General features: G+C 44.0%; 1 protein-coding gene across 1 annotated transcript in view; it reads right to left on the bottom strand.

Annotated features, from left to right (window-relative positions):
* fstl4 (follistatin-like 4) overlaps window positions 1–25,624 on the bottom strand; it is a 90,887-nt gene that overhangs the window by 50,620 nt on the left and 14,643 nt on the right. Inside the window, exons 3-4 of the mRNA XM_030793852.1 lie at window positions 1,887–2,077; window positions 1,564–1,684 (exon numbers count right to left, since the gene is read on the bottom strand). Of these exons, the coding sequence (XP_030649712.1) occupies window positions 1,564–1,684; window positions 1,887–2,077 (312 nt within the window). The remainder of the gene's footprint in view (window positions 1–1,563; window positions 1,685–1,886; window positions 2,078–25,624) is intronic.

Raw genomic sequence — 25,624 nt, 5'->3', positions numbered from 1 at the left:
TGATCAACAGAGCGTGTTCACCTCTGTGAGGTTTGCCCGTGTGGACCAGGGCCGCATCACCGAGCAGATAATACAACAGAGATCTGTTCAGAGGAGACCTGCCAAAAACTCGGGCTTGAAGTACTAGTCTTTCTTTCCTTCGTGTGGTACATCAATTAACCTTGAGCAAGGCCTGACCACAGTGGCATGGTTTATGGCTCCCAGACCAGCCTCTCACTTCCCAGTTAAACACCTTGAATCATCCTCTGCCTTGGAGGCAGTGACAGTGAGACTATAGCCCATCTGGACGCTAAAAGCAGTACAACTATGTAATGACAACAGCATTTCCACTAAAACCAGTCATTACTGCAGTTAATGACTGGTGCCGCTTAATGGACCTGCAGCTTCCTCCTAATAAGTGAAGCTCTCAGAGTGGCAGCATGCCACTGCTAATGGCTTGATTTATCCCTTCGCTTTGATGGACATTAATTGTGGTGAAAGTTGGAGGTTTGGGCACAGGGATGTATTATCAGCATATCGTCACGAGCAGCAATGCATTGAGGGCATTTGGTGCTCATAGCCTTTGCCTGGAATGACAGGAAATAGCAAGCAGATGCTACAAGAGATTCAAAGTGTTAATACAGAGAGCCTATTGTGCTAAATAACCTTCTCTGGTGAAACTCTGCCAGCTGTGACCAGTTTACAGGACTGAAACAGGTCAGCACATCTCACACAGCAAGACTCCTCAGCCAAAGTCACTGTGACAAATGTATTTGGAGGATCAGCAGTAAGCAGAATGAGTGACTGTGCATTCAGACGTGTGCTGTGAGAGTCAAGAATGCACTGCCACTGTGGACTCTCAGATGCTTGGAGAGACGTGGACAAGCCCTGTATTTCAGCTCTGTAGCCGAGCGTTAGTATGAGAGATAAGCCAAACGGAAAGCCCTGTATTTCAGCTCTGTAGCTGAGGGTTAGTATGTGAGATAAGCCAAACGGATTGGAGAATAACAACAGGCTCCGTTCCTGAGATAAACACTTACAGAAATAGAGGGACATTGTTGTTACCGATAAATGCATGTTTTTGTCTGCTGCTCAAAGGCTAACGCTTGCATCAGGTAAACTCCTCTGTTCTATGGAAGTGAGCCCCGTTTTCTCTCTGACATTTTTACTCGTCAGCTGATTGGCTTTCACATGTGTTTACTGACAGCAAGTACTTCCCACACAAACACCACACCGATCATTTCAGCAATGCCAGTCATTCCAACAACACCAAAATAACAATGTGTGAGTCCAGCTTGGAGCACCTTTGTAATGTAACATAATTATCAGGAGTTTCCAAATGACCTAGAGGAGGTCATACATGCCTGCAAAACCTTATAATGTCCACTAAAACTACAATAAAACTGTTTCAGCTACACCATAATGCCAATACCACGGTCAGACTTTATGGTCACAGAACTGCGGCAATCAGCTCTTGCTGTATTAAGACACAGATCTGTAAAACCAGATGACTGCATGGCCCAGTTTAGATTTTATCCGGTCTGACCCACAGCGGACACCAGAATGAGGTGAATCCAGACTCACGGAAAGCTGTGTAGAACTCCTGCAGCGTGAGATGACCGTCACTGTTGTAGTCGTCGTAGCGGAGAAGGTCCTGCATGGTGCACTCCAGCAGGCTGTCCTCTAGATGCTCTTTCATAGACACCTACACACGCAAAAGCAAAAGCAGTCTGAGACCAGTACAGCACAAAACCAGACTGGGACCAGTTTACATTTATTTGTAAAACGTTCCTTTAACTTATGTTTCCCATCCTATTATTCATATCTCAATAACCAGGCTCAAGAACCATGTTCATATGCTGAATATTAGGCTGTCATCCAGTCCCCACCATTGCACAGGCACTTACCCAGGCCAGCTCTTCAGTTCCCAGGTTCCCATTCTTGTTAATGTCCAGGTATTTGAACATGGTGTCCACCAAGGCCCTCTTCTGGTCCATCCCTGTTTCGTGGGCCCTGTCCTCCCCTGGCTGTCCCTTAGACTGCATTTGTAGGAGCATGTTCTTCAGTTTGTCATACTCCTCCATGGTGCATGTTTCGCCTGGAAAACCGCAGAAGAGAAACTCCCATTACTCTACAGTTCTAACTGAGCTAAAGTGTGTGTGTGTGTGTGTGTGTGTGTGTGTGTGTGTGTGTGTGTGCGTGTGTGTGCGTGTGCGTGTGCGTGGGTGTGGGTGTGAGTGTGTGTGTGTGTGTGTGTCTGTGTGTGTGTGTTCAGTTGGGTTGGAACTTAATTTATGTTCATGAAAAGCTGTTCATTAATTTGCATACATGGACAACACAGGGGTCCAATTAACTCGTAATCCTATGATTTGCTGCTCAGAATACAAAAGACCAACATTCTCATTAAGGCTCTTGAGCTGTGTTCCTCCTCTTTTGGGCAGCTGGAGATTAAGAGCCCAGGTTTCAAACGCTGTGTTACAGCTTCCTGTCTCGCTCTGTGGACAATGACTCTGCAGCGAGGGCCGGTGGGGCGTGATTAATCAAGTGCGGCGGGAAGTGTTAACGCCAACTTGAATCAAAATTATGCAAACACAGCTTACCCCTGGAGCGTCTCTTTTGGACTCAATGGGAATGATGAGGATTGCTCTCTGTGTGCTACATCAAGCAGAGAGAGAGAGAGAGAGGAAGTAGGAGTGGTGTCACGCCTGCCTCTGAGAAATGATGAGCATGGATAATATTGAAAGTTCTTTGATATGAATAAGTTATGACTGAATTGTCCTTCTATCATTTGGAAGAGCTGCATCTCCCAATGAGAGAGGCACCAGTTAGATGGAGAGACTAAAAGTTTGGCAGCAAATTACAACTACTGAATACCAAAAATAAATAAATAAATAAATAATTATATAAATTAATAAATAAATTAATTAAAAAACAAACTAATTAATTGAAAACAAAAAAAACAGTGTGTATCAGAGCGCCAGGCTAGAGAGGAACACTCCCCACCCCTTCCCTTTTCCCAGGTTACATCTGATGTGACTGCTCAGCACTGGGATAGCTGCTTGTGCACTTTGAGGACCACTAAAGAGTGCAGTGAACATAATGAGAAAACATGTCTTTATCAATTCATTCGTCGCTTCTGCTAACCTAACCTGATTAAGCAATGAAATCATGTGTTGCTCTGCGGCGAACATCAAACCCTGCAGGGAATGAGGAGCATGCCAGCCTGCCAGCGCCAGATATGTCCTCTGGGAATACTTATTGACTTTTCCATACAAACACATACCAAATGGATTTTTCTCCTGCTTACCTCTTTTTTTTTTCAGGGGATGAAAATGCCTTCAAAGTCACTGCACATTTGTTAGTATGACACTGGGCTGATTCTGACTCACCCCAAACGCCTCCTTCCTCTCTCACTGATCAATCACTGATGAACGTAGCAGGGAGTCAGGAGACAGGGAGGGATTCTATTTTCAAGTTTTCAAATCAGGTAATGAAGTACATCTATCAACACCGCGTTGTCGAGAAAAGGTCAGCTGTGATGGGGCAAAAGTTTCCATGACATTCCATTAATCCCGCTCCTCAATTATCTTCGTTTTTCCAGAAAGGTCTAACAACCTCTCTCTCTCTCTCTCTCTCTCTCTCTCTCTCAGACACACATAGCTTGCTCTCAGTAGATCAAATAGCGATTAGAGCAGAGAAAATCCAAACCCAAAATCCCTTTTCATTGTGATCCACTGGCAGACGTGACCCTGCAGTAAGTCCAGTGTGACGAATAGCTCTGTCGCTCTCATCATATTATAAACTGAATACTGAATGTCAGGGACTTCAGACTAAGTGACATATTTCAAACAAACCTGTCTGCTCACCGCGTTCTGTGGTTGTGTTCTGAGCAGTTATTTACTCTCTATCTTTGAGTCAGACTAGTGACACTGTCCTCTTTAGAGGAAATATTTATGAAAAAAAATATTTATGAAAAACATCTACCAGCAGTTTTTCCTCCGCTTGTTTTTCTATGTTATGATATCAATGCTCTATGACTGACACAAACGGCCCGAGAAATTACACTTTTTTTTTTTTTTTTTTTTTTTAACCAAAACCAACCCATTTCACATCAGTCAATGCCATAGGGATAACTCACAATGAAGATTTTAACTATAGCTTTTATGTGGAGTTTAGATTAGATTTAGCTCCAAACAGATGTTTGAAGTTCAGCAGCAAGTTCAGTCATGCGGTGTTAAGGATCTCAGACAGTGGCAGGTGTGTGACAGTTCTCTGCCAAATCACAGAGTTATGTCCTCCAGCACACAGCACACAAGCTTTGTTTTCTCCATATGACAAGAATTACTCCATAAACATCAAACGGAGGGAAATGATACTTTTCATTACTCCATATAATGTCCCTCTGAAGCCCACATCTTTGTAATTAGCTGCATCAAATGACACTTTGCATTATGTCAAAAAAGACAAATGGCCTGGAGTGTCATATTCAGAGCACAGCTTGTGTCATGATAAAGACAGGTTATGCTGACCTGTGACTGTCTGAGACAGGTAATATATCACATTAACGACAGTCCTCTCACGTGTTCTGATTAACCGGTACAGGAAGTCAAGCATCCAGAGGTCACGCAATGACACGAGGACTCCGTTAGTCTGTCACAGCGGCGGACCTGTCACGACAGCGTTTCAGTCACTCATTACGAGAGTGAACGCCCCAAATGAATGAATCCTCAACGTCAATCACACACTGAATGACACAGAAACTGCTGTGCAAACAAACTGCTTACAAGCAATAGTTGTGTGTATCTGTGATTTTAAAATATTTCAATCTTCTGAAAGAGGAAGAATTGGTGCAAATGTGAAAGAAAAGAGCCATACATAAAACTATGAATTGTTCAAGGTGTGTTTTGAATGCCCCCTATAATAAATATTTAAGTAATTTGTGTTGATATTAAATGCACACACTCAGTTTTTTTTTTGTTTGTTTGTTTTTTTTATCCCACTGTTTGACTAATTGTTCTGTTCCATAACCCCTTGGCCAAATCAGTTTATGCTCTGAGAGACATTCTCCTCCTGCAAGCAGATGCACTTCAGACTTCACCGATAGGCTAGAGTCTGGAGACTGGAGATTGGGACAATACCATGGCTCAGGTGATCTAACACTCAGCTCTCCGAGTCCTGTTTTCCTCTCTGAATGAGTTTTTCTCTCTGTTTGAGGCTGTGTTGGGTGAGAGGGCTGGGTTTGTGGCTGTGTTGGGTTTGTGGCTGCGTTGCGTTTGTGGCTGTGTTGGGTGAGGAGGCTGTGTTTGTGGCTGTGTTGGGTTTGTGGCTGTGTTGGGTTTTTGGCTGTGTTGGGTGTTTGGCTGTTGGGTTTGTGGCTGTGTTGGATGAGGAGGCTGTGTTTGTGGCTGTGTTGGGTTTGTGGCTGCGTTGCGTTTGTGGCTGTGTTGGGTGAGGAGGCTGTGTTTGTGGCTGTGTTGGGTGAGGAGGCTGTGTTTGTGGCTGTGTTGTGTTTGTGGATGTGTTGTGTTTGTGGCTGTGTTGTGTTTGTGGATGTGTTGGGTTTGTGGCTGTGTTGGGTTTGTGGCTGTGTTGGGTTGTTGGCTGTGTTGGGTGAAGGGGCTGTGTCGGGTGAGGGGGCTGGGTTTGTGGCTGTGTTGGGTTTTTAGCTTTGTCGGGTGAGGGTAGCTGGGTTTTTGGCTGTGTTGGGTTTGGGGCTGTGTGGGTTTGTGGCTATGTTGGGTGAAGGGGCTGTGTTGGGTGAAGGGGCTGGGTTTTTGGCTGTGTTGGGTTTGGGGCTGTGTGGGTTTGTGGCTGTGTTGGGTTTTTAGCTGTGTCGGGTGAGGGGGCTGGGTTTGTGGCTGTGTTGGGTTCTTAGCTGTGTTGGGTGAGGGGGCTGTGTGGGTTTGTGGCTGTGTTGGGTTGTTGGCTGTGTTGGGTGAAGGGGCTGGGTTTTTGGCTGTGTTGGGTTTGGGGCTGTGTGGGTTTGTGGCTGTGTTGGGTTTTTAGCTGTGTCGGGTGAGGGGGCTGGGTTTTTGGCTGTGTGGGTTTGTGACTGTGTTGGGTTTGTGGCTGTGTTGGGTTTTTAGCTGTGTTGGGTTTGTGGCTGTGTTGGGTTTGTGGCTGTGTCGGGTGAGGGGCTGTGTTGGGTGAAGGGGCTGAAGTGCACATTGGCTCTCGCTCTGTTTCCTCTCAGGAATTAACTGGGTATCAGTCATTTAAGGAGCTGTCTTTCCTTCAGATTACTTCTGCCTTTCTGCCCCCGTAACCTTTCCCATCTGCAGAACAAACACGTCCCCCATCACGCCTGGATGCCGCCTTCAGTGAGAGGAAGTGACGGCCAGAGCAGGAGTGTGGTCTGAAATACATATATCTAATGTATGACTGATTTGAGAGAGAGAGAGATCAAACGTGTCTCTCTCTGTGAAAACAGCATACCAAGGCTCAGTCCCCACGACTCTCTACAGAAATATTACAGCCCATCTTTTACCTTTTGACTTTGTTTGAATTTAAAATATAAATGATATAAACTCATTTTAAATGAAGCAGATCATGCAGTAACAGCGTCGTCTGTGTGAAAACTTGTCTGCGGAATCCTGTCTGAGTTGAATTTCCATATGAATACGTAGGCATTCATTATTCATTAGACCACTTTACTATATAGATAAAACTAGCCATAGCACTGAAACACACATTGAACAAGTCTTTGGGGTATTATTCTCGTTTGATTACTCAGACGTGGTACTGTAATTACACATCATTAAAGCACTGGAGGACTGTGATCTGACTGTCTAATCAGTACCTGTGACAAAAGCGGGGAAGGCTGAATTTTTGGGTTTATTATTCTGTGGATTATTTTCGTGGCATTGTGTCAGTGTGGCATGACGTGAATAATGCTGAGTCATGAAGTTCTTACACCAGCACATACGTTATCTGGCTCCATGCTTGTCAGGGCGGAGTGCACAACACTGTATGGTGAGATGAAACTTATTGCCTCTGCAGTGAAGGTGAAACTATTTACGCAAGGGCTATTAAACAGCTTCAAACAGCTCATCAGCACACGACCCAGGCCTTCTGTCAGACTTCACCATACCAACCCAGTCAGCCACACTGACTCTACACAGTCACCTCAGATCAGGAGTAACCTGGATTCAAAGGAAAAAAAAAATATCTCAACACGGAAAATCATATTTGAAGAGGGGAGAGGTGTTATTTAAAAAAAAAAGTAACATTTCTGTAAATATCAACCTAGACGTGATAAAGAGGCGAATCTTTGCAGTTGGTGCTGAGGAAAGTCCTAAATTTGATTGATTGGGATGGTGAGGAGTGTGTTTAAGAGCATTACTTCAGTATCTCAAAGCTTCAGTATGAACCTGTCACACACACTACAAACTATTTCAGCTTTTTTTTTTTAAGCCTATGAAATCTACAGCTAATCCCTGTGGACCCATAGCTTACTGAAATATGCATTTGGAACACTAGAGCCCTGTACCACAGAGGGGCAGATTAAAAGCCTGGCATGCTGTCTTTCACCAGCTCATTACACGTCTGCACAAAATTGTTTTCAGTGGATGTCTCAAAATCACTGCAGATCCCATGCGAGGAAGCATTTTTAATTCTATTAAAAAAGAACAGAAAATAGCCGGCTCTGTTTTATCTGTTCTGATAATGACTGCACCATCTCAGTGTGTCAGCTACTCTCAGTACAATTCACAACAGTAGACAGTCTAGACCACATGTGCCCATCATACATTTCCAATCCAACCTCCAGTCAAACCCACAGTGGAACTTAAACGGGTCTAATGTGAGAGTAGACTTAAAGAGTGTCACACTGCAGAAGCCCTGCTGGGTCGTACAGCGGAGAACCAATCTAAAGCCTTTGGTGTGGTTAATGCCTGATCTGTGCTAATGCAGGCTTTGATTACATTCTCATCATCAATTTTCCACCTTCCTGCATCAGGCAGCCACACCACAGGCCTGTAACACACAGACTCACAGCCGCTCTTCCCACAGAAAGAGCTGCTGTCCCAGGAGACACAGGTCCCTTTTAAATGACATTGCTTATTGCTTTGGTCCTTTACCTATTGACTCTCACACACACACTCAGACACGCACACACACACATGTGCGCGCGCATACACACACACACACACACACATGCACATGCACATGCAGACACACACACACACACACACACACAAACACACACACACACACACACACCTATTATTAACTCCTTCTGATCAAGTTTTGACATTGCATTGAAGTTTTAAGCGGGGGAAAAAAGGAGAATCATTAAAAGAAGCCTTGCAGTGAGAGTAGCAGTATAGAGGGTGAATGTATAGTGCTGTGTGAATCGGTGGACATCCTCAGATGTCCGGGCTGAGGGTGGACTGCTGCTGCATTGGGAATGTCATTATGTTAAGAGTGGTCAAAGATGCAATTCAAAAGCTTTTTTTTTCTGTCAGCGCAACTTAACACACACATCTAGTGCATCAGCAGTATAGTTTTTTATGGTCCAGTGACTACCATGAACCATAGCAATTAATCACTGGGAAAGTTTACTGCTTACACACTGATGCTCAAACACATGTGCGCATGCTAACTGTGAGTGAGTAGTTTGAATCATGAGAACAAAATGGATGGTCTCTTATTTAACCTACTAGCGTCTTGTTTTTTAGTTGACTGGTTTAGTACAGGGCACAGTGAGAGCTCCGCCACAGGTTCCTGAGAGCTCAATTTAAATCTGACGTTTTCGTACACATTTTGTAATTGTATTAAATTATTATAAGAGATTATAAGATGTAGAACATGCTCCATCATTGGTTACAGCAATTTCAGAAGGAAATAAATAATGACTGAGATTTATTAGAAATAATGTTTTCTGGAGCCTTTAAGAGTATAGTCTAACATAGATAGACTGAGTCTGAGGACCCAGATTATTCATGTGAATTACGCTGGTCTTGCTGTGTGAACAGTCACCAGTTACCAAGTGTAATCATTTAGATGACACATTATTAACATCTCAGCGTCAGACAACTTAAAGAGATGTATTGACACATCTGAGAGGAATGTCTCATGATTCCTGTAACACATAATGGAGCAGTCAGGGATAGTTGGCTCGTTGACTGGAACCAGATTTCAAGGGCATACCAAGGGCAGGTTCCATGCCAATGACAGATTTCAGTCAGTGAAACAGTTGAAGGTGGAACATACCAGTCAATCCATGTTTTAACATGAGTCTTTGTTTTAAGAGAAATTTGACAAGATGACAGTCAACTAATTTTACCTGTGAGTAAGAGGATTTCACAAGCACCAAATGTTCTTTCTGATACTACATCTGCTGGTGTTATATCAGCAGTTCTGAGGTGACAGATAACTCAGAGAAAATGGGGTACTTAGCTGATCAAAAGCTCAGGCCTCTGGCACTTACCAGGAGAATGCCAGGGCAGAGGGAGGACAGATCAATGAGCCTCCCGTAGGGTGCGAACAATGGCTATTGAGTGGCTCCCAGGAGCATGTGTGGTGGACACTAGTTCAAGTTTTTTTCAGTTTTGAGCATATTTGGAATTAGAGGGTTGAAAGAAGGTTGTAATTTATTCAGTCTGTGTGCCGCGCTGGTGTAGAAGCTCTCCCACAGGCAGCCGGCGTCACCTTTTCGATCGCAGAACGACAAATGGCTGAAATGCCAGATGAAAAGAGTAGCACAGGTTCACACTGACACACACAATCATGAGAACCTTCCGGAAATAAAGCATATCGTCTGCTGTGAGGAGATGGCCACCCGCGTGGACTCCCTCCATCGGTGCCTAGTGTATATTGCTGGGAGATTTGTGTTGATGGATGTCATATTAACCATGCCCTGCGGTCCAGGAGCCATGGTCTGAACATTATGGATGTGGCAACCGGCAATGAAAGAGCATAATGCATACATAACCACTGGAATCTAGACCACACTGATGGACTAAATATTTATTTAATACACCAGAGCACACTGAGGTCAATATCATTACCATTTCTTACACGTTATTCTTAATGGTTTATCTGTTCAAAGAATCAACAGACAATATGGCAAATTATGCTTAGCTGGGGTTGTTCTGTCTGGATTGATATCTGTGCTGGGCTGAGCAGAGACGCTTTTTCATAAGTCCATTTGTGACTGAAAAACTTGCATGCAGACAGCATTTTATGACCCTTGGATGAACTGACATTAGCTGAGGTGTCCGTCAACATAAGCTCTCTGCGTTTCCATGGCTTTTTTGTATTGATCCATAAAATCATTACCTCTCACTTCTCGCTACAAGAGCCTTTTAAAACGAACGCTGCTCCGACCAATAATCATACGAAATCTTTCTCTTCCAAAACTCAGACCCTCACTCAATTCAGTTCAGTCGCTTTAGATTACGCAACAGTTCTCGTCAACATTTCAACGTTCACTTGCTTCTGCATTGAAATGAGAGAGATGGTCTGGTTTTGTACCCATATTCTTTGCCTAGAGAAACATCAGCACTGAAAATTTAATGTCATGCCATCACTGATTAACTGCTCTCTATTTCAGCACACAGGTGAAGAGAGAAAGAAAAAACGACATTAAGCAGAGAACAGAACTAATGAAGAGAGAAATGAGCAAACCTACGCACACACCAACATGTACTATGCTTTTCAGATGAGTCATATGTTACATGCACTCCTCATGCTTTGTTTGAATCTTCATAAGTATATCTATCCAAGCAAGACTTTTCATTAATAATGAAATAATGAGATGATTGTTGAGAGATTAAACAAGCATTGAAGACCAGAGTGAGCTCCGATGCCTAGGCACTAATCCCAATCAGGTATGAACAAATAAAGCCCTGAAAGAGGTCAACGCAACATCAAAACCCCACACAGACCTTCATCCCACGGCGCCCAACACCCCTGCCCCCACCCCTCTGAAACAAGCCATGGAGCGCAAGGACACACTTCACTGCCTCCCCGTTCCTAAAACGGCACTTTTAAATCTCACGACCATGACAACTCCCTGTTTTGCCAGTGTGTCCACGGCCAATAAAACACACACCGATTCTCCGACTCTTAAAGGTGACGCATGCTGTTGCTTCTGTCCTCACTGCTTGTCACTCACGGCAACCAATTTTCATCCGGACAGCTGTATGATCCAGCCCCCCTGACTTTTGCAAGAGGATGCCTGGTAAACATCTCGGATTCCCTCACTCTCCCGGCTCCGGCCATATTACGGCCTGACAAAGCCAGCTATATTAACAGGAGACAGGAGGCAAAATGTGGGCAGGCCTGATAAGGCAAAGGCGACTAAAGCTGTCTTTACCCGTGGACACTTCGCCTCTCTCCGCTGACCCACCCCATCACTCAGGTGACTAAACCGTGAGCGCTGCACAGAAGAAGGAGGGAGCGGTGCCTGTTGACAAAGAACCTTAATTAAAAGCCCTGACAGAAGTTTCCTATTCTCTTCACCACTAATAATTGGAGATGAAACCCGGCATAGAGACAGAAGCAGGAAAACAGATGCCCACGGGAAGCTGGCAGGCTACAGCACGCTGCTCCTGAACACCTGAATGTTAGATCCACTTCTGTTTGCAGCAAGTATGATTCTCATCACAAAACCAAAAGGACGGAAACATTCTGTGCTGTTTATGAGAATATGTGTAACATTTAGTTTCACAACCTTCTTCCCTTCCTGTTCCATCTGCCTCGAAACAAACAAGAGGACGGAAATTCTCTTCCTTTGTTTTATTGTTAGAAGCAAATAGAGCGTAAATGCACAGGACACTGTCAGTCTCCAGGTGATAACTGCAATAAAGATCAGAACGAGTCTGGTTAACCCCAACTCTTCAGTGTCCTGTGTTCTCCTCCATTACAACTTAGAACCTGTCATGTGTCCTGTGTTCTCCTCCATTACAACTTAGAACCTGTCATGTGTCCTGTGTTCTCTTCCATTAGAACTTACAACCTGTCATGTGTCCTGTGTTCTCTTCCATTAAAACTTAGAACCTGTCATGTGTCCTGTGTTCTCTTCCATTAGAACCTGTCATGTGTCCTGTGCTCTCCTCCATTACAACTTAGAACCTGTCATGTGTCCTGTGTTCTCTTCCATTAAAACTTACAACCTGTCATGTGTCCTGTGTTCTCTTCCATTAAAACTTAGAACCTGTCATGTGTCCTGTGTTCTCTTCCATTAGAACCTGTCACGTGTCCTGTGCTCTCCTCCATTACAACTTAGAACCTGTCATGTGTCCTGTGTTCTCTTCTATTACAACTTAGAACCTGGCATTTGTCCTGTGTTCTCTTCCATTACAACTTAGAACCTGGCATTTGTCCTATGTTCTCCTTTATTAAAACTTAGAACCTGTCATGTGTCCTGTGCTCTCCTCCATTACAACTTACACCCTGTCATGTGTCCTGTGTTCTCTTCCATTAAAACTTAGAACCTGTCATGTGTCCTGTGTTCTCTTCCATTACAACATAGAACCTGTCATGTGTCCTGTGTTCTCCTCCATTAAAACATAGAACCTGTCATGTGTCCTGTGTTCTCTTCCATTAAAACTTAGAACCTGTCATGTGTCCTGTGCTCTCCTCCATTAAAACTTAGAACCTGTCATGTGTCCTGTGTTCTCCTTTATTGAAACATAGAACCTGCCATGTGTCCTGTGTTCTCCTCTATTAAAACTTAGAACCTGTCAGGTGTCCTGTGTTCTCCTTTATTGAAACATAGAATCTGTCATGTGTCCTGTGTTCTCCTCTATTAAAACTTAGAACCTGTCAGGTGTCCTGTGTTTTCCTTTATTCAAATATAGAACCTGTCAGGTGTCCTGTGTTCTCCTTTATACAAATATAGAACCTGTCATGTGTCCTGTATTCTCCTTTATTCAAACATAGAACCTGTCATGTGTCCTGTGTTCTCCTTTATTCCAATATAGAACCTGTCATGTGTCCTGTGTTCTCCTTTATTCCAATATAGAACCTGTCATGTGGTTTTGAAGGAATAGTGTGAGGCCCATCTCCATCCAGTTGCTCACAAAGGAACCAAATGAGTTTACGTGTCTCAGATATTTCAGATTACACACTAGACTGCCTTCATTATAGTTGGAAAAAACCCAAACAAATGCACTGTATGAATTTGTAGTTGCGTGTGTAACTATGGCTAGGCCTTTTCAGTTGCGTCAGATTGTGTTGCATTGAAAGTAGACGGCAGAGCCATGACACTTAAAATATCTGCATCGAATTAAAGGTTATCGACATCCTTTTTGATCATGTCGTAATTAAAGAGAGATCATTAGATTAGTTGTTTCAGATCGGTTCTTTGTTTCATTTCTTCCTTACAAGAGACCTTTTCAGACGGCATTAATAAAACCGCAGGGTTTCCTCTCCTGTCGAAGGTGTTTTGTTGTCAATTCTAATTTATTTACCAGGCACTCACGTCCTCTTCCAATCAATGCCACCAGACAAGCTGTGCATTTGTAAAATCCCATACTGAGTCAAACAACTAAACCGACTCAAAACTATTTTGTATTTTACAACATCATTTTACCATGGAATTACAGCTACTGCATAGCCATAATCAGGGCCCCAGTTCAAATAGCTAACTCTTGCTGCCTAAAATTGTTACCAGTAGTCTTGGCTGAGGTCACTTTGCCCAAAGCTACTTTTAAAACAGAAGGAGAAAAGGTTTATTTTTGCCCTGGTAATGGGTTTTGTGATGGCAAAACTGTGTTAACACTGCTCAAACCTGTGATGGCAAACCACCACGAACCTCCTGGCTGCATTAGTGCAGCAGATTTGCAACACTGTTTGACTGTTTTTGATATTTTCTCTCTCTCTCTCTCTCTCTCTCTTTTTTTTTTTTAAATGACCGAATTATGAATGATCAGAGATTATGATGATGTTAGAATTGGCACAGTCCCAATTTAATTGTTTATGCCTGTATGCGATGATGAAGACACTGTGAAAACAAGGTGCTGAAAACTGCTACAATCACACCACCATAAGGTTTTTGCTCCAGACTGCTCCACATCCAGCTGACTCAGTCCTACTTTAATTGGCAGTTTTTTAAACAGTATTTCATATGGAAAGTGATGTCAGATGTGTAATTTTGCTATAATCTGCTCATGGTTACCCTCTAAAAGAGAAAAGTGATGTTGAACATTAGCGGCAGAAATTAAAGCCCAGTAGAAATAATTGGGGTTTTTCGCATGGAGTGACCTTATTAAAATGAGCAGACAGTATCCATGGATCAGATACTTCAGTATGGAGTGTGCCAAGGAACAGCTGGCACTGCAAAAGGGCACTGGAGTCAAGCAAAGTCCTGAGGAGAGTCATTTTCTCACAATGCATTATGGGACAATCACTAACAGAAAATGTCGCAGTGCATTATGGGACAGTCACTAACAGAAGATGTCGCAGTGCATTATGGGACAGGCACTAACAGTAGATGTCACAGTGCATTATGGGACAGGCACTAACAGTAGATGGTGCAGTGCATTGTGGGACAGTCTCTGACAGAAGATGATGAAATGCATTATGGGACAGAAGATGATGCAGTGCATTATGGGACAGGCACTGACAGAAGATGGTGCAGTGCATTATGGGACAGTCTCTGACAGAAGATGATGCAATGCATTGTTGGACAGTCACTTACAGAAGATGATGCAGTGCATTATGGGACAGGCACTGTCAGAAGATGATGCAGTGCATTATGGGACAGTCACTGACAGAAGATGATGCAGTGCATTATGGGTCAGTCACAGACAGAGCATGATGCAATGCATTGTGGGACAGTCACTGACAGAAGATGATGCAGTGCATTATGGGACAGTCACTGACAGAAGATGATGCAGTGCATTATGGGACAGTCACTGACAGAAGATGATGCAGTGCATCATGGGACAGTCATAGACAGGATGATGCAATGCATCGTGGGACAGTAACTGACAGAAGATGATGCAGTGCATTATGGGACAGAAGATGATGCGGTGCATTATGGGACAGTCACTGACAGAAGATGATGCAGTGCATTATGGGACAGTCACTGACAGAAGATGATGCAGTGCATTATGGGACAGAAGATGAAGCAGTGCATTATGGGACAGTCACTGACAGAAGATGATGCAGTGCATTATGGGACAGTCACTGACAGAAGATGCTGATGGTTATTTTTAGTATCTGGCCCACAGAAGTTCCCCTCTTCGCCTGCATTTGTCACTTGTGCTAATATGCTATTTGAGAGGAATTTAGTCAATTTGAGCACCTTGAGCTTTCACATATTTACAAAGCATTAGGAATGATGGCCATTACTGTGTAGTTATTTTGTACCTGATCTGTGACAAGACTTATCTTGTGAATAAGTGAGCCAAGAGGATTGATCTAGAACATTCCAAAGGACGTCTCACAGTGATCCTGTGCTAAAAAATCAACACTGGATGTAACAGAACATTTTGTTTCCAAGACGTGGATTCGAAAACATCAACCATCTCAATATTATGTGGAGGACTAATTGAGAAGAACAGCCAGGCCATTCATTTTAACAATGACAGAGCTGAAGTCAAACTTTGCTGCCATTATCAGCCCTGGATTGGAAATCCTCATTCTGGCAGTCGACAAACAGCAGATGCAGGACAGGAATGATGTGAAAGCACAGGCCTGATCCATCTCAAACAACCACTCTCCTCTCCTCTCCTCTCCTCTCCTCTCCTCTCCTCTCCTCTCCTCTCCTCTCCTCTTTTACCATATTCCCTTCTGTTTCAACAGCTGCAGCCGTCCAGTGCGTTGCTTTCTGAGACTGTGGCCTGTGCCAGAAACCAGTCACCTCCTGATTTAATAAGAAAATGACACTTTGACTTTGCCATTGTTCTTCAGAACCGTCACCCCGTCCACCTCCGCCCCCCCTGCGTTTCCACATCCTACCCTGGGATGATAGGTTGGCAGTGGCTCCCCCCTCCCCATGCACACACCCACACACACACACACACACACACACACACACACACCTAAAAACTGCAGGTCTCACCACATCCTGTTCAGGACCCAAAGGGAATTTCCCAGATGTCTGTGCACCTGTTAATACATTTTAAAATGCCACCAGTTGTCATCCTTGCTTGCTGTGATTTACAGTTGAAGTAAACAGGTTTCAGATCCCATACGAACCGGCCACACAGACTCAATCGCTGTCTCCTATTCCAGACTCCCACTCAGCACTCAGTTTTCACCACAAACTGTGATTCATTGATTTATTGATTCAAACTGTGATTCATTGATTTATTGAGTCAAACTGATTTATTGCTTCAAACTGTGATTTATTGATTTATTGATTCAGACTGTGATTGACTGATTTATTGATTCAGACTGTGATTGACTGACAAGCCCAGGCCTGGTTATCTCTGTGACTTTGTAATTCTTAGTCAATATCACTTCTTCTGTCAATACAGCTCTCTCTGACCTTATTCAAATATTATAAAGTTATAATACAGATACATTTAAATTATTTCAATATCAGTAACATCAAAACAAGAAGGCTTGAACGGAACACAATGACTAACATTGTTCGGAAATGACTAGAGAGCTCTCCAGCTTTATTTGTTGATATTTCATGCCATATCTTTGCTAGTTTTAATGAACCTAGGACAAAGGCAATTACAATATACACTGAGAAAAATAGTTTTGATGATAGAGATCACAGAAAACGATAATCTGATGAAATGAAATGAAAACTAATCAGTTTTAATCAGTTTATAGATCCTGCTTAAGCTTATGAAAGAAGTGAATCATTCTGACTGAATTATTCATATCTATTCTAATCTGAATCAGTTCAAATGCTGTGTTTATGAAGTTAAAATTGCAGCTCAGAAGGACGGAGGCAGGATAATCATCGCTACCTCAAAGAGCTTTTCAATATATTTGTGTACACACACACACACACACACACACACACACAGCATCATGCTTGCAGGGCTCAGTCAGACTGGTTTCTGTAGAGGTGGGATACTGCAGGAGATCTTGATGTTGTACAGGGGCTCTGCTGAGCTGAGCGAGTGATGAATGAGGAGGATATGGGTCTGACCTTCAGCTCACACAGCTCTACTGTGGAACGTGTGTGCCTGTGTGTGTGTGTGCATGTGTGTGTGTGTGTGTGTGTGTGTGTGTGTGTGTGTGTGTGTGCGGTTGGTCGTCTCCTCGTGTGAGGCCACTGTGTTTTTCTGAATTTCAGTTTCAGTATCATGGGAATGAGTGTGAAGAATGAAGAATGAAGAAAGCATAAGAGGTGCTTTCAGATATACCTTTTATAAAATTCAAAAATTTCATAATTTCATAATTATCTGTGCTCTCTCTGGAGGCTCCTCCCTCTCTCAACTGTCAGACTGTAACACAGACTCCTCAGTGACTCCTCAGGGACCATCAGTCAGACTGTAACACAGACTCCTCAGGGACCATCAGTCAGACTGTAACACAGACTCCTCAGTGACCATCAGCCAGACTGTAACACAGACTCCTCAGTGACCATCAGGGACCATCAGTCAGACTGTAACACAGACTCCTCAGTGACCATCAGTGACCATCAGTCAGACTGTAACACAGACTCCTCAGTGACCATCAGTCAGACTGTAACACAGACTCCTCAGTGACCATCAGTGACCATCAGTCAGACTGTAACACAGACTCCTCAGTGACTCCTCAGTGACCATCAGTCAGACTGTAACACAGACTCCTCAGTGACCATCAGTCAGACTGTAACACAGACTCCTCAGGGACCATCAGTCAGACTGTAACACAGACTCCTCAGTGACTCCTCAGGGACCATCAGTCAGACTGTAACACAGACTCCTCAGTGACCATCAGTCAGACTGTAACACAGACTCCTCAGTGACCATCAGTCAGACTGTAACACAGACTCCTCAGTGACCATCAGTGACCATCAGTCAGACTGTAACACAGACTCCTCAGTGACCATCAGTCAGACTGTAACACAGACTCCTCAGTGACTCCTCAGGGACCATCAGTCAGACTGTAACACAGACTCCTCCGTGACCATCAGTCAGACTGTAACACAGACTCCTCCGTGACCATCAGTCAGACTGTAACACAGACTCCTCAGTGACCATCAGTCAGACTGTAACACAGACTCCTCAGTGACTCCTCAGGGACCATCAGTCAGACTGTAACACAGACTCCTCCGTGACCATCAGTCAGACTGTAACACAGACTCCTCCGTGACCATCAGTCAGACTGTAACACAGACTCCTCAGTGACCATCAGTCAGACTGTAACACAGACTCCTCAGTGACCATCAGTGACCATCAGTCAGACTGTAACACAGACTCCTCAGTGACTCCTCAGGGACCATCAGTCAGACTGTAACACAGACTCCTCAGTGACTCCTCCGTGACCATCAGTCAGACTGTAACACAGACTCCTCAGTGACCATCAGTCAGACTGTAACACAGACTCCTCAGTGACCATCAGTCAGACTGTAACACAGACTCCTCAGTGACCATCAGTCAGACTGTAACACAGACTCCTCAGGGACCATCAGTCAGACTGTAACACAGACTCCTCAGGGACCATCAGTCAGACTGTAACACAGACTCCTCAGTGACCATCAGTCAGACTGTAACACAGACTCCTCAGGGACCATCAGTCAGACTGTAACACAGACTCCTCAGTGACCATCAGTCAGACTGTAACACAGACTCCTCAGTGACCATCAGTGACCATCAGTCAGACTGTAACACAGACTCCTCAGTGACCATCAGTCAGACTGTAACACAGACTCCTCAGTGACTCCTCCGTGACCATCAGTCAGACTGTAACACAGACTCCTCAGTGACCATCAGTCAGACTGTAACACAGACTCCTCAGTGACTCCTCCGTGACCATCAGTCAGACTGTAACACAGACTCCTCAGTGACCATCAGTCAGACTGTAACACAGACTCCTCAGTGACTCCTCAGGGACCATCAGTCAGACTGTAACACAGACTCCTCAGTGACTCCTCAGTGACCATCAGTCAGACTGTAACACAGACTCCTCAGTGACCATCAGTCAGACTGTAACACAGACTCCTCAGTGACCATCAGTCAGACTGTAACACAGACTCCTCAGTGACCATCAGTGACCATCAGTCAGACTGTAACACAGACTCCTCAGTGACCATAAGTCAGACTGTAACACAGACTCCTCAGTGACCATCAGTCAGACTGTAACACAGACTCCTCAGTGACTCCTCAGGGACCATCAGTCAGACTGTAACACAGACTCCTCAGTGACCATCAGTGACCATCAGTCAGACTGTAACACAGACTCCTCAGTGACCATCAGTGACCATCAGTCAGACTGTAACACAGACTCCTCAGTGACCATCAGTGACCATCAGTCAGACTGTAACACAGACTCCTCAGTGACTCCTCAGGGACCATCAGCCAGACTGTAACACAGACTCCTCCGTGACCATCGGTGATGGACAGTCAGACTGTGACATAGGTTCCTGACCATCAGTGACTGGCAGAAACAGGCAGGGGGAACACAGTCAATGCACCTGCCCAGAGGAATACAGACAGATGGGATGCCTTGGGGTCCCGGTGATGGTTGGCGAGTTTGGCTCAGAGTTTGGGCTTGAAGCTGTGACTCCCATATTAATCTCTGCTCTATGTAACAGTGCCGTTACTGAGATCTTAATTTTAAGTGATTTTAAATTATTCAAATTGTGACTCTCAAACTCTCCAAACAGTTGCGAGTCATGAGAATATATAGTTAATGAGGCCTGGTAGTCTAACCACGGGCATCAAATGAATTCAAAACACACTTTGGAGAACAACGTTTCCATGGAAACGTGATTTTTTTTCAATGGACAATGAATGATGTGAAATGTAATCCAATTTTAATAGCTCCACACCACGTGATTGGCGCCTTGAAGAGTTTTTCCAGGGAAAAGCGCGGAGACAGAGGGAGAGGGAAGCTGCCTCAGCGTGATGGATGAGGGTTTTTTTTGCACGTATCGTAATTCGCTCGTGGAACATGCATGGCGACGCTCTCTCGTGCCTCTTTTTCTTTTCCCACCGATCTTCGTTGGGATAGTTATGCGCCTGCCGTCATATTTTTCTCCGCCGCCTTGACCCGAACAGAATCCAATTCATCAGGCCTGTTTAATGAGCTCACAGCTCTCACACACACTCTCTCTCTCTCCCACCATCACTGGCTGATAGATTTGGAGATAATCCTTTAATCCACCGACAACCATATGATCACAATTATCCAACTGGAAGAGGACGCATCCCCCTACCCCCTAGAATAAAACTTGTTGTGGTAAAAACCACACGTCAAGTCTTGACTTCACCTACCACAGCTACAGGATGAATGGTTATTGTGCTGCTGTTCTGAATGCAACTCCACCTGCTCTAGAGGTTTTCACTGGCATGAGGTGTGTCTGTAAGAGCTGTCCCTCTATCACTGCAGTGCAAGGTTGTCCCTGTGTCCTTCTGCAGTGTAAGTCTGCCCCTCTGGAACACAGCTGGACTGCAGTGTAAGTCTGTCCCTCTGGAACACAGCTGGACTGCAGTGTAAGTCTGCCCCTCTGGAACACGGCTGGACTGCAGTGTAAGTCTGTCCCTCTGGAACACAGCTGGACTGCAGTGTAAGTCTGTCCCTCTGGAACACAGCTGGACTGCAGTGTAAGTCTGCCCCTCTGGAACACGGCTGGACTGCAGTGTAAGTCTGTCCCTCTGGAACACAGCTGGACTGCAGTGTAAGTCTGCCCCTCTGGAACACGGCTGGACTGCAGTGTAAGTCTGTCCCTCTGGAACACGGCTGGACTGCAGTGTAAGTCTGTCCCTTTGTCACTGGAATGCAGTGTAAGTCTATCCCTCTGTCACCGGACTGCAGTGTAAGTCTGTCTCTCTGTCATTGGACTGCAGTGTAAGTCTGCCCCTCTGGAACATGGCTGGACTGCAGTGTAAGTCTGCCTCTCTGTCACTGGAATGCAGTGTGAGTCTGCCTCTCTGTCACTGGAATGCAGTGTGAGTCTGCCCCTCTGTCACTGGACTGCAGTGTAAGTCTGTCCCTCTGTCACTGGACTGCAGTGTAAGCATGTCCCTCTGGAACACGGCTGGACTGCAATGTAAGTCTGTCCCCCTGAAACACGGCTAGACTGCGGTGCTATTATACATGAGTCTGTATTAAGTGAACAAGTGCCTGCAGTATTCACAATGGAGCAGGCTCCCACATTTAGACATCTCTGTCCCAAGACGGTCTCACAAAGGCTCTCCACTCCTCCCTCATGACCTCCCCAGCTTTTTCAATGCTTCTTCGCCTCCGCATTTTCAAAGGTGCTGTACCAGGCGACCGTCTTTGAAGGGAAGAGCAGAGCCCTCTAGGGAAAAGGCCCACCTGCTATTCTTTCCCATGTGATTCAATGAAGTTAAGAGGAGAAAAACAGAGAGAGAGAGAGAGAGCAAGAGAGAGAGAGAAAGAGAGGGAGAGAGAGAGAGGGGGGGGGGGTGTCATGCTCCTCATCTCAGGACAGACGTTGAATTATACACTGAGCCGTTATCGAGGCCAACCTTGCTCTTTAGTCCTTTCAAAAGCACGTCCCCCCCCCCCCCCCCCCGATCTTGGCTTAGCCTCATTGTCATCCTGGTTGAGCGGCGTTTTCTCTCTTAAGCCCTCCAGAAGGATCCAGGGTCTGGCAGCTGGGCCCCGCAAAGGCAGAGATCACCGGGGCCAAAAATCCAGGCCACGTCTAAAGGCCATTTGTCTAATACTAAACTCACTTCTTCATTTTGCCCTTACGGAGTGTTCCGTCTGAGAGCTCTCTCCCCGCTAACGCATCAGGACTGGAGGCTAGGCTACGGCCACCGCCTGACGGGGAAAGTGCCACTGAGCACTCTGTGTGAGAAGAAAGAGATGTGAAAAAAAAAAGAAATGTTCTTTATGTATCTACACATTACAGCGTGATTCAGATGCTTGAGCCATGTGATGGTCTTCTTTAATGAACAAGAACCTGCTTTCAGTCGGCAAAATGAAAATGTGTACATTTTTCACTCTCGTTTTAATAAAAACGTACAGATATTTCCCCATATTTCCCTAAACGCAGTCCATTTGATCTGTAATGATTAAATGCAAGGGCTCGACTTCTTTCACACGCTTGCCTCCGATCTCTCTGGTGGACTTGATAAATCAGCATTTTAAATGCAATGTTTCATACAATAATTTGCAGTTTCAGGGGGGAAATTAGAATTCCTGCTGTAATGACAAGGGTGGCCTTTCATGGTAAGTGAGGGGCTGGGGAGGGTAACAGAGGAGAAGGGCGTCCCCACAGATCCTCACACCAGTAATTTATTTTTTTGTTTGCAGGGGAAATACTTTTCTTAAATCATGCAGCCAGAAAAATAACTAAACAGACATTGCATTTTTTGATGTAATGTTCATTAAAAACAAAAATCTCTCTTTGTTTGTTTTTATTAACAACAGCGCCTCGTTCAATATTCTTCCATAACTTCTGTGCAGTTACGTATGCTAAATGAACTATTGTACACATAATATATAAAATACACATTGTGAAGAAAGTGGTTCTCTCCAGATAGTACTTTTGCTGACTGCATTTGCCGTATTTCAGTGTAGCAATTAGTGATTAGTGAATATAACAATTCTACTGTAGCAATTATTGATTAGCATATATTGTGACTGTATTTAATTGCACCAGTTAGTGATTAGTGATTTGTGATTTTTAGAACTGTATTCTGTTGTGAGGTTAGTGAATAGTGATTATTGTTATTGCATATTATTGTAGCGGTTAGTGACTAGTGATTATTGTAGTTGTATTTTATTATTGTGGTTGGTGATTGGTGATTATTGTGACTGTATATTATTGTAGCGGTTAGTGAATAGTGATTATTGTTATTGCATATTATTGTAGCGGTTAGTGACTAGTGATTATTGTAGTTGTATTTTATTATTGTGGTTAGTGACTGGTGATTATGGTGACTGTATATTATTGTAGCGGTTAGCGACTAGTGATTATTGTAGTTGTATTTTATTATTGTGGTTAGTGACTGGTGATTATTGTGACTGTATATTATTGTAGCGGTTAGTGAATAGTGATTATTGTTATTGCATATTATTGTAGCGGTTAGTGACTAGTGATTATTGTAGTTGTATTTTATTATTGTGGTTAGTGACTGGTGATTATGGTGACTGTATATTATTGTAGCGGTTAGTGAGTAGTGATTATTGCAGTTGTATTTTATTAATGTGGTTGGTGATTGGTGATTATTGTGACTGTATATTATTGTAACAGTCAGACAGCAGTGATTATTATTACTGGATATAATGGTAGCAGTGCCATTTCAGTGTCTCTATGATGTGAGATGCAGTATCAGCACAAGACATTTACTGAGCATTTCCTATGGTAATTACAACTTGCCAACAACAATAAGAGGCATTTAGACTCATGCTTAATCACCCTCATCAATATTACCAAGTGAAATCCTAGCACAGAAAATTAGGCAGCCAGGTCCTTAAGAATGTGGGATGTGTTTCTAAAGGACACTGAGCCTAAAGATTGTTTTTAAAAATTTCAGAACCTGTCTCTCCAGTTCTTTCCAGAGAGCCTTTTTTCCTCTCGTCTCTGAATTATCATTCTCCTGGTTCTAAGCGTCTGGCCTACAGGGCAGCTGTTCATTAGCAGAATGACACTGAAGTATGACAGATCTTATAATGGGAAATATTTCTTTACCATGATTGTCTAATTCCCATTTCTGTCCTCTTCAAACTAATAGGCAAGACTAACTGTCTGTACTGGTCTGAGGTGAGTGCAGTAGACTGCCAGGATTTCTGCAATGACTGCTCCACATTTTAATATCGCAAAACCATTAGAAACAATGTGTGTTAATCTTTCAGGATCTAATGTGTTGTTCCTCCACCATATGATTTCACACACATTCAGAAAAGACTGTCAGACCAGGTGGCTTCTGGCATATGATCTAAAACATCTTGCAAATACCTCGTCAAAACACAGTTACACAGTTTGCAGGTAATACATGCATTCAGCGAACACACACACGCACACACACACACACACACACACACAGACACACAGACACACACACTCACACACACACGCGTGCGCACACACACATTGCCAGGGAAGAACACATGGTAGCTTGCTGACATCACTGAAATAAAGAGACTGTAGTAGCAGCCTTTGAGAGAGACAGCCAAGATACTCTACTCCTGAATTATAATAAAATAAAATGAAAAAGCCAAGGCAGCCTGCAGGATCTGAATCAGTCACAGTAGGAACTGCTCCTCCGCCAAACACAAGCAGTCAATGTGACTTAGTGGAGGACTCTGAGTATCTCTTCTCTTCTGACCTGTTAATTAAAACTGTGCTCAGTGAGGAGAAAACAGAGTCACCTGTTACTATGGCGATTAATGGTATGAGCAGCTGAGCTACACACCGAAAAAAAAACCGTCCTCGGGCTTAACTCCACTGTCATCCCTCTGTTTTAAAATCCAGTCCAGCCTCTGTGTATCCAGGTATCACTCCTGCCTTGTCTATTCATACAGTCATTATCATTATGAAACAAAAAGTACTCTGTGTTCCTTAAGCACTTCTTTTTTCTCTTCCTCTTTTTGATGCTGGTTTGAGCACTGAAATGTTAGACGTTGCAGCGTGTGTAAAAAAAGCCCCTAAGAACTCTCAGGCAGTGAGAAAAAAAAAAAAAAAAGAAGAAGAAGTCTGAAAGCAATTTTCACAACTGTACAATATCTCCCTCTCCTTGAATCTTCACCTTTGGGAAGAATGTTTTAAGCACCTTTTACAGATAGCTGAAAGCAAAAAGATATCAACTCTCAAGCATTTGGTCACATGCAAGCACTCATTGAGATTGAGGGTCTGAGGGTGGTTGGGGAGATGGTTCTTCAGTCTGCTGGTACTGGAAAAGATGGAAGCCAATCTGAATGCACCACGAGAGCTGTGTGCAGTTGGAGGGACAGGTAAGAGGGCGGGGTGGTAATCTCCAGGCAGCTCAGCACTGCACTGCTCTGCCAATGATGAGCATGCCAGAGCTTTGATTGACAGGCGACTAAAACCCTAGTCAAACACACAGTTGCTGAATGTGGGACTCCTCTAGGGCAGCAGGCAGAGAGTTTGCAGGTGTTTTGGATTTCAAGGATTAGCTTGAATTTGTACATATCTGAAATGGAAGGGGCTATTTAGAGTTCACAGAGGGAAGGGAAAGGAGTTTGACCCGAGTGTTGGGTTTTAATCGAGAGCAATGTAAGTCCAATATAGGTTGCTACAAGAGCACCTTTTATTTTGTTAAATACACCCAGACAAGTTTGATCCATAATCCTCATAACTCAGGCCAAAAGAGACTGGCAAAACCTCAGAACACATCATACAGTACACAGCTTCTCACAGCAGACAAGCACAAGACAGTGGCTCCAGTAAGCATCCAATCAGCAGTGCTGGACAACTGAGCATCCAATCAGCAACGTTGGACAACTCGGAGGAGGAAGTTCTCTGACTCCTGGTTCCTGTTGTATCATACTGATGGACCCATCCTGCCTAGAGTGAATGATCCTGGCTGTTGGATGTTGGAGTTGGTGTAACAGATGGAAAAGGTTTTCCTAGAATGTATCACAT

This window comes from Chanos chanos, chromosome 16 (assembly GCF_902362185.1).
Source record: "Chanos chanos chromosome 16, fChaCha1.1, whole genome shotgun sequence".
In the NCBI taxonomy this organism is placed as follows: Eukaryota; Metazoa; Chordata; class Actinopteri; order Gonorynchiformes; family Chanidae; genus Chanos; species Chanos chanos.
The sequence above is the reverse complement of the archived record's forward strand: the minus strand, read 5'-3'. Positions and strand labels throughout refer to the sequence as shown.